The 10,500-nt window shown below is 42.4% G+C and overlaps 1 protein-coding gene across 1 annotated transcript; it reads left to right on the forward strand.

Annotated features, from left to right (window-relative positions):
* Nucleotides 1-8,421: 8,421 nt before the first annotated feature.
* LOC134367899 (melanoma-associated antigen B3-like) lies at nt 8,422-9,453 on the forward strand. Its single transcript, XM_063084558.1, has one exon. It carries the CDS (start codon nt 8,422-8,424, stop codon nt 9,451-9,453), a length of 1,032 nt encoding a protein of 343 aa, XP_062940628.1.
* The last annotated feature ends 1,047 nt before the right edge of the window (nt 9,454-10,500 follow it).

The raw sequence follows: 10,500 nt of genomic DNA on the forward strand, positions 1-10,500 counted from the left end.
CCTTACTTATTCTCCACAGTTGTCAGGGACTTGAGAACTTTGGTCTAAGGAGGGCAACCTCAGGTCAGTAGAGAGGATTCCCAGCATCTGTTAGATATAAATGTGAGGGCCTGTAAAAGGAATGAAGGAGTCACCCACCCAGAACACTGGGGTCGCAAAGAGTCCAGCCCCTCTGCCAGCCTTTGGAGGTCCTGAATTCCATGTCCAGATGAAGCATGAGGAAGCTCTGAGAGATAAGGAAGAGAGAGTTGCAGACGGGGACAGCACTACTGCCATGGCCAGTACATTACCCAAGGCCATGTCCAGCAGCGCCTCCTACATGTGTTGAAGTGTGAGACAGATTCTTCACTTTGTGTTTGAAAAAAAGACGTCAACATTCTAAGTAGTGGAGAGCCAAGGAGGAGCTGGAAGGAACATGTTTTCTTCTTTTTGTTCTTGCTGTACTTGAATAATTGGAAGATTTATGTGTTTCTTTTTCTTTTTTTCTGGTATTTTTTAAGTGCATTACTTTTAATAGAAGATTTATTTAGCTTCAGTATCTGTGTTTATGAATACCATGGATCACACATTTATTTCTGTTTTCCATATATAAGTATAAATGTTTTGGTATTTTGTTCAACAAATTGACAATCTTTGGTTCTCCTTTTGTCGTCCAGAAGAAGATGTCATGTGCATAAGAATTTCATTTTTTATTGCATAAATTTAAGGTGTACAACATGATGCTTTGATATACATATACTTAGTGAAATGATTACCACAGGTAAGCAATTCAACATGTACACTATCTCAATTGGTTAACTTTTTTTGTGGCTAGAGCACCTAAAACCTACTCTTTTAGAAAATTTCCAGTATACACTACAATATTATTAACTATAGTCCTCAGGCTGTACTTTAGATCTCTAGATTTATCTATTGTACATAACTGCAACTTTGTACCCTTTGAGGTGCATTTCCCCATCCTCTCCCGACCCCAGCCTCTAGTAGCCACTGTTTTATTCTTTGTTTCTATTTATTCAACTTGTTCCTTTTTAAATTCTACATATAAGAGAGAACGTGCAGTATTTTTTTCTTTCTATGCCTAGCTTATTTCACTTAGCATAATGCCACCCAGGTCCTTCCATGTTGTCGCAAATGGCAGGATCTTTTTTAATAGCCTGAATAACATTACATTGTGTGTGTGTGTGTGTGTGTGTGTATCACAGTATTTTTATCCATTCATTCATTCATCCATTGACGGACACTATGATTGTTTCTATATCTTGGTTATTGTGAATAAAGGTGCAATAAACATGGAAGTTCAGATATGTCTGCGAGTTGCTGATTTCATTTTTTTTTTTTTTTTTTTTTTGGTTCAGGACAACAGATATTTATTCTCTCATAGTTCTAGAGGCTAGAAGTTTGAAATCAAGGTGTTAGCAGGGTTGTTTTCATCTGGAATTTCTGAGAGAGAATGTGTTCCAGGCCTCTCTCCTGGCTTCTCATGACTGAGCAATCCTTGGCATTCCTTGGTTTATAGCTGGATAACTTCATTCTTTGCCTCATTCTCCACTTGGACTTCCTATCTTTCACTCCGCGTCTCATATATTCCTCTGACTTTTTCTTTTTTCTTTTTTTTTTTTTAATTTTATTTTGTCAATATACATTGTGGCTGATTATTGCTCCCCATCACCAAGACCTCCCTCCCTTCTCCCTCCCCCCCTCCCCCCCAACAATGTCCTTTCTGTTTGTTTCTCGTATCAACTTCAATAATTGTGGCTGTTATATCTTCTTCCCCCCCACCGGTTTTTTTTTGTGTGTGTGTGTGTCTGTGTGTTTGTGTGTGTGTGTGTGAATTTATATATTAATTTTTAGCTCCCACCAATAAGTGAGAACATGTGGTATTTCTCTTTCTGTGCCTGACTTGTTTCACTTAATATAATTCTCTCAAGGTCCATCCATGTTGTTGCAAATGGCAGTATTTCATTCGTTTTTATAGCTGAGTAGTATTCCATTGTGTAGATGTACCACATTTTCCATATCCACTCATCTGATGATGGACATTTGGGCTGGTTCCAACTCTTGGCTATTGTAAAGAGTGCTGCAATGAACATTGTGGAACAGGTATACCTTCGACTTGATGATTTCCATTCCACTGGGTATATTCCCAGCAGTGGGATAGCTGGGTCGTATGGTAGATCTATCTGCAATTGTTTGAGGAACCTCCATACCATTTTCCATAGAGGCTGCACCATTTTGCAGTCCCACCAACCATGTATGAGAGTTCCTTTTTCTCCACAACCTCGCCAGCATTGATCGTTCAGGGTCTTTAGGATTTTAGCCATCCTAACCGGGGTTAGATGGTATCTCAATGTGGTTTTGATTTGCATTTCCCGGATGCTGAGTGATGTTGAGCATTTTTTCATATGTCTGTTGGCCATTTGTATATCTTCCTTAGAGAAATGCCTACTTAGCTCTTTTACCCATTTTTTAATTGGGTTGCTTGTTTTCTTCTTGTAAAGTTGTTTGAGTTCCTTATATATTCTGGATATTAATCCTTTGTCAGACGTATATTTTGCAAATATTTTCTCCCACTCTGCTGGTTGTCTTTTAACTCTGTTAATTGTTTCTTTTGCTGTGCAGAAGCTTTTTAGTTTGATATAATCCCATTTGTTTATTTTTCCTTTGGTTGCCCGTGCTTTTGCGGTCGTATTCATGAAGTCTGTGCCTAGTCCTATTTCCTGAAGTGTTTCTCCTATGTTTTCTTTAAGAAGTTTTATTGTTTCAGGGTGTATATTTAAATCCTTAATCCATTTTGAGTTGATTTTAGTATACAATGAGAGGTATGGATCTAGTTTCATTCTCCTGCATATGGATATCCAGTTATCCCAGCACCATTTGCTGAAGAGGCAGTCCCTTCCCCAGTGAATAGGCTTGGTGCCTTTGTCAAAGATCAGATGGAAGTAAGTGTGTGGGTTGATTTCTGGATTCTCTATTCTATTCCATTGGTCAGTGTGTCTGTTTTTATGCCAGTACCATACTGTTTTGGTTATTATACCTTTGTAATATAGCTTAAAGTCAGGTAGTGTTATGCCTCCAGCTTTATTTTTTTTGCTCAGCATTGCTTTGGCTATGCATGGTCTTTTATTATTCCATATAAATGTCTGGATAGTTTTTTCCATTTCTGAGAAAAATGTCTTTGGAATTTTGATGGGGATTGCATTGAATTTGTATATCACTTTGGGTAGTACGGACATTTTCACTATGTTGATTCTTTGAATCAAAGAGCATGGGATATCTTTCCATCTTCTTGTATCCTCTCTAATTTCTCTCAGCAGTGGTTTGTAGTTCTCATTATAGAGATTTTTCACCTCCTTGGTTAACTCAATTCCTAAGTATTTTATTTTTTGGGTGGCTATTGTAAATGGGCAGGCTTTCTTGATTTCTCGTTCTGCATGTTCACTATTGCAGAAAAGAAATGCTACTGATTTTTTGTGTGTTGATTTTGTATCCTGCTACTGTGCTGAAATCATTTATCAATTCCAACAGTTTTTTTGTAGAGGTTTTAGGCTGTTCAATATATAGGATCATGTCATCTGCAAACAGGGACAGTTTGACTTCATCTTTTCCAATCTGGATGCCCTTTATTTCCTTCTCTTCTCTGATTGCTCTGGCTAGTACTTCCAACACTATGTTGAATAGGAGTGGTGAGAGTGGGCATCCTTGTCTAGTTCCTGTTCTTAAAGGAAAAGCTTTCAGCTTTTCCCCATTCAGGATGATATTGGCAGTGGGTTTGGCATATATGCCTTTAATTATGTTGAGATGCTTTCCCTCTATTTACTTATAGAGGGTCTTTGTCATGAATGAGTGCTGTACTTTACCAAATGCTTTTACAGCATCTATAGAGATGATCCTATGGTCCTTGTGTTTGAGTTTATTAATATGGTGTATCACATTTATTGATTTGCGTATGTTGAACCAACCTTGCATCCCTGAGATGAATCCCACTTGATCGTGATGAATAATTTTACGTATGTGTTGCTGTATTCTGTTTGCTAGTATTTTAGTGAGGATTTTTGCATCTATATTCATCAAGGATATCGGCCTGTAGTTTTCTTTTTTGGTTATATCTTTACCTAGTTTTGGTATCAGGATGATGTTTGCTTCATAGAATGAGTTTGGGAGATTTGCGTCCGTTTCAATCTTTTGGAATAGTTTGTAAAGAATCGGTGTCAATTCCTCTTTGAATATTTGGTAAAATTCTGCTGTGAATCCATCTGGTCCTGGGCTTTTCTTTGTTGGGAGCCTTCTGATAACAGCTTCAATCTCCTTTATTGTTATTGGTCTGTTCAAATTTTCTACGTCTTCATGGTTCAGTTTTGGGAGCTTGTGTGTGTCCAGAAATTTAGCCATTTCCTTGCTGATTTCATTTTCTTTGGGTATATGCCCAGAAGAGGGATTGCGGGGTCATATGGTGGTTTTAATTTTAAATTTTTGAGGATTGTCACACTGTACCCATAATGGCTGTACTAATTTACATTCCCTCCAACAGTGCGTGGGGGTTCCATTTTCTCCACACCCTCGTCAACACTTGTTATCTCTTGTGTTTTGTTTGTTTTGTGGTTGGTTGGTTGGTTTTATAATAGCCTTCCTAAGAGGTGAGATTTGATACCTCATTGTGATTTTGATTTGCATTTCCCTGATGGTTAGTGATATTGGGCACCGTTTCATACCTGTTGGCCATGTGTTCCTTGCAGAAATGTCCTGTGAGTAGTGAATTTTTTGGACAGTGGTTTTCTTGGAAAAGTGAATGAACACTACAGTAAAATTGTTGAGATCTAAAAATAAAGAAAAAAGTAAATGGTTGTTAATTCTTGGTTGGCCTAATTCCTTCTAGTCTTTCTTCTTATAAAATTTGCTTAGAAGATTCAAGAATGTAGAAGAAATTAAATCCTAATTTATTAGATTTCATACTCACTCTCTTGTGTATTCCTTAATCATTAATTAAGCATTAGCTCTTAGAAAGCCTTCATACTAGTACTGGGGAGGATTTCTAAAATTAAAAAAAAAAATCCAGCCGCTGCCCATTGACTGAATTTTAGAATCTAGAAGTAACTACCACATGAAAAAGATGGGGATATATTCTCTAAGACCTAAAGAACAAGTGAAAAGAAAGGATGAGGAAGGGAGAAGTCTCAAGATGAGACCAGTCACGTGTAAATGACCCAAGACAGGGCAGTTTGGAGCCTTAGGAAACTGCATGTCCCTCACTGACAGGTAATTTTAAGTAAGGCTGCATGGTGAACTGGATAAGGCTGAAGGAGTGGTGAGCAGAGGCCAGACCCTCACATAGAATGTCTCAGAGTTGAGAGACAAAGCCTGGAGTGGGAAACTGTCCCTAATATTTACATTGGGATTGTGGAAAACCAGACAGAACTCCACCTGGGGCAGGGATGGAGTCCTGTGCTCCTGACACAGAGTACAAGCTTGGTGTTTTATGCACATCATCAGAAGGGAGTTTCTGAGAAACAGAACTGATACCCTTAAGGGAGTTGGGATAACCAGAAGTCACTGTGCTGGCACTCTTTGTCCTGGGCTGGGAGATCCAGAACCTACTCCATTAAAAGGACATTCAGTGAGGTCATCTTGTGTGCAATTTGGCAAACTCTAAGCGGGCTCTAGATTTTGGCTGGTGGTTAAATAAATAAAAATAAGGGTGGTTTACATAGAAGGGCATCTGGGAGTTAGGAAGCATATTGGTCACTGACAAAAATTTTAAGAACTTTGAGTTGTAGCCAACAGGGAAACACTTTCCTGCAAACAAATTATATCTTCTAATAAGGATATATTGCATAATTTTCTTTGCCAAGCAGCATTTTGTTTGACTGCAATTTCTTTGTCTTGGAGTTTGGTAATGTGCTCAAGTTCACGGGGCTAGTGACAGTGCTGGACGTAGACTCCTGGTCTGAATTACTCTAGAGCCCACACTGTTCATTCCACTCTTCTCTGCCTGAAGCAGACCTTGTGTCCATTAGTTCATTTTTCTTCTCAGTACTCTCAAATGTATCTCAGGAGATTAAAAAGAAGGACTTTGTGCCTTAAGAATTCGATTGGAATACATAGCCAAAGCAATGTTATAACTGAAGAGGAGAAAGACATAATATTCAGTGACAACATGATCATCTACATATGCAAATGCAGTTAATCTCAATATCAGAGTATCACACAGGGTCTGATAGATACCAAGACAGGGAGCCTGCGTGAGGAATGTGGGGAACCAGAACAGTGGTGTCCCACAGAAACCTGACTTTGCTGTCAGACCTCACAGGACCCAAACATCCCTGGCCTAATGTGGCTCAGTCTAACTTCCTGGGTAAGCCTGGGGGGGTCTCAGAATAGGGAGGACCTTGAACTCAGTAGTGCTCATGTCAGGGAAGGTGAAGTTCTAGGACTGGCCAAGAGCAAGGTGAGGTTGTTGATTGAGAAAAAAGGGATTACTAAACCCGGAGTTGTGGGGACTTCACAGAGTCTCATCCCTGTTTTGGCCCTGGGAGGCCCCAGGCAGAGCTGTAAGGTTGAGTTGCCACTCCTTTCCACGTGGAGGGTTTCAGGGAGGGGAGTGCCTTGTCCAATAGAGTTCTACAGAGTGAGGGGTCTTGGCCCTTACTGGAGTCAGGGTGAGGACCACCAAGAGCCCGAAACCTGTTTTCTAGTCAGTGAGGCCCCTGGAAGTGGTTGCCATTTGTACCATGCCTAGACTTCCACTCTAGGCATTGAGGGAAGTGAGGGTTTGGGAGGTTGGCCAACTCTGATCAGTAGAGGGAGGAATCCCAGGCTCTGATAGGACACCAGAAGTTTGAACCTAGAAACCACCAACTTTACAACAGTGGGGTCCATGGTGTTCTGCCCCTGCTGTCAGCCCTCAAAGACCCCAGGCACCCGCCACCGGATATGGTTCATCCTCACTTCCGCATTGAGGGCTGGGGCCTCGTCTGAAAAGCATAGCATCTTGTTGGCCAAGAGTGAATTCCCAGGGCTGGTCTGGAGTTAAGGTGAAGACCCTGAATATGGACTGAAGGGACCACCTCCCACCCATAACCAAGGGGACCCCAGTAAGTCCTACCCCTGTAGTCGGCCTTGAGAGGTCCCGGCAGAGCTGTCCGGCAGAGTTCTGCCTGAAAATTCTCAGCGATGGGTGGGCCTTTGTCTACGGGAGTACGCCCCCTCCCCCCCGAATCTTCAGAAGGAGAAGACCTAGGTCCTAATTTGGGTCAACGTGAGGGCTCTGAGTGCTAATGAGGGTCTCTCTCCCCAGTAGAGGTGACAACAGAAAGCAGTGCCCCTGCATTCAGTTCTGCAAGGCTCCAGGTAGAGGTAGTCGTATGTGTGGAGCCCTTAACTTCTTTGTCTAGGGCCTTGTTCTGAGGCTGGAGGACCCAAGTGTGTGGAGGGAGGTGTCCCAAGTCCTAGAGGGAGTCAAGGTCAGAGACCTGAGTGAGGACTAATGGGAACACTGGCTCTAAAAAGTAGGGTCCCATTAATTCTGCTTCTCTCTCAGTGCTGGGGAACCCCACAGTAGCTATCAGTCTGGACTAATTGTGTGCCCCAATTCTGCACAGGGAGGAGACCCAGAGCCTTTTGGAGTCAGGATGAGGACCCTGAAAGAAGAACGGTAGTACCGCTCACCACACCCCCCACCTCCAAAAGGAGGCAACAGAGAAACAGAGAGTTCTCCCTCCCCACTTGCAGCCCTGAAAGGTCCAGGCATGGAAGTCAGGTGTATGTAAAACTCTCTTTTTCATAGCATTACGTTTCTGAGGGGCATCAGATCAGCAGAGGCAGGTGTCCTAGGTTCTACTTAGGGCCAAGGTGAGGAGGACTCTGAATGGTGGCTGAGGACCCCAACAAGCCCAGAACAGTGCAGGCCCCCACAGAATTCTTAGCACCAAGTGCCTCTTGGCAGGGGTGGTGGGCTAAGGCATCCATTCAACTCCTCTTAGGGGGTCCCAAGGAGACGAGGACATTGGTTGGAGGTGTCAAATTTAATGCAACGTGGAGGAGGGGGCCAGGCCCTGCCAACAGTTGATATGACGGTCTTGAATGTGAACTGAGAGTACTACCTCTACCCCAGAATTGAAGGGGCTCCATAAGGACTAGACCTGCCTGCTGCTACTGCTCTCAGTCACAGGCAGGCTGGCAAGCTGCAGCCTCAGGCACACCTTAATTACTTTCACTGGGTTCTGAGAGGACAGACTGATCAGAACACAAGCCCTGTGGGTTTCTAGAGCAGTGCTCTCACGGAAACCTGCAGAGTGGCCTTCTTAAAGCCAAGGTGGTCTCTCCCTGCTGAAGGTGCTCACGCCCTCTCATCTTCTCTCCTACAGGTGCCAACATAGCCTGACCTTCTGCCCACACTCCTGCCTGCTGTCCCTGACCACAGTCATCATGCCTCGGGGTCAGAAGAGTAAGCTCCGTGCCCGTGAGAAACGCCGCCAGGCTCAAGGTGAGACGCGTCTCCAGGGTGCTCAGGCTACTGCAACCAAGGAGAAAATATCCTCCTCATCCTCTTCTCATTTGGGGGATATTACTGAGAATGAGTCACCTGCTAGGTCACGTAGCACTCTCAAGAAGCCTCGGCGAGCCCCATCCACCAATGTGTCCGTAGATGTTTCTCACACAAGATCATGTGAAGAAGCCGACAGTAAAATTGAGAAAAAGCCAAGTCCCACCCAGGCCCCACCCTCCACTACGCAGTCTCGTAGAAGCCCTCTAACCAAGACGATAAATACTTTGGTGAATTTCCTAATACACATGTACAAAATGAAAAAGCAAGTTACGAAAACAGGTATACTGAAGTTCATCAATAAAAGGCACAAGAAACATTTCCCTGAAATCCTCAGACAAGCTTCTTTCAGCCTAGAGGTGGTATTTGGTATTGACTTAAAGAAAGTCGATTCTCCCAAGCACTCCTATGCCCTTGTCAGCAAAATGGACCTCCCCTACCGTGGGATGTTGAGTCGTGGCAAGGGTTTTCCCAAGACTGGCCTCCTGATGAATCTCCTGGGCGTGATCTTCATGAACGGCAACTGTGCCAGTGAGGAAATGATCTGGAATTTCCTGAATAAGATGAAAATATATGATGGGAAGAGACACTTCCTATTTGGGGAGCCTAGGAAGCTCATTACCCAAGATTTGGTGAAGCTTAAATACCTGGAGTACCGGCAGGTGCCCAACAGTGATCCTGCACGCTATGAATTCCTGTGGGGTCCAAGAGCCCATGCTGAAACAAGCAAGATGAAAGTCCTAGAGTTTTTGGCCATGGTCAATAAGACTGTCCCTAGTGCTTTCCACTTCTGGTATGAAGAGGCTTTGAGAGATGAGGAAGAGAGAGCCCAAGCCACAATTACACTCAATGAAGGCACTAATGCCACGACTGAACGTTCCAGGGCCATGTCCAGCAGCTCCTCCCACAACTAGTGAAGAAGAGGCAGATTCTTCACTATGTGATTGAAAAGAGCAGTCAGTGTTCCAAGTAGGGGAGGGCTGGGTGTGACTAGAGGGAACACAGTGTATAATGCCTTTGTGTTCCTGTTCTATATGAGTAATTTGGAGATTTATCTGTATTTTTTGGTATGTTTCAAATGTTCCTTTTATTTAGCATTATAATCTAAGCTTATGAGTGATATTGTTCACACTTGCTTGTAAGGATTAAGAGTAAGAGGTTTGCTGTTTTGTAAAACAAATTGTGAAAACTTCCATCTTATTTAGTGATCTGATGCAAAATAACATAGAATTGGGATAAGCATTTCCTTGAAAATGTAAAAATAATCCAGCAGTAAAACACATGGACTCAAGAAAGAAAAAGAGTAATATTGTCAATGTTTGCTATCCTAACATCTTACTTTGTGTTTTATAAAATTAAAAGATAAATACCTACATGTGCCTGGTTTATTTATTGAAGAATATAGATTTGAATCATAACAAATTGGGCTCCGTGCTCTGAGGCTCACTTATTTCTCAGACATGAACTGAGCATCTGCTCTTGGAAGGCTCCATGCTAGTATTGGGAGGGCTAAGAAAAAAAAGATCCAGATTCTGCTCTATTAAAAGGGCATTCAGTTAGGTTGTCTTGTATGTAATTGGGCAAAATCCAGGCAGGGTCTAGAGTTTGGGTGGTGGTTAAATGAATAAAAACAGGAGTGGTTTAGATGGAAGGGAAGCTGAGAGGGAGAGAAATTTAGAAACTTTGTGTTGCACTGACTGAGAAAGTCTACCTCACTCTGACACTGAATGATTTATTACGTTACAGGGAAATATCACTTAGTTTTCCTTGTTAAGCATCACTGTGTCTGATAGGGTTTTCTTTTTCACTATAACGCCACATAATCTCTGACATCTCCTGGATTGAAAAATAAATCCCAGTGTAGTGGATTGTAACATCAGGGGATGAATTAACTATGATAAGAACTGGCATTTTTTAAGTCTCAATACATAACAAGCATTATGTCATTGTGGACAGCTCCC

Source organism: Cynocephalus volans, chromosome X, assembly GCF_027409185.1.
Source record: "Cynocephalus volans isolate mCynVol1 chromosome X, mCynVol1.pri, whole genome shotgun sequence".
Taxonomy (NCBI): domain Eukaryota; kingdom Metazoa; phylum Chordata; class Mammalia; order Dermoptera; family Cynocephalidae; genus Cynocephalus; species Cynocephalus volans.

What these genes read in the sequence shown, in the direction of transcription:
- LOC134367899 (XM_063084558.1), top strand. Translation starts at nt 8,422, where the DNA reads ATGCCTCGGGGTCAGAAGAGTAAGCTCCGTGCCCGTGAGAAACGCCGC.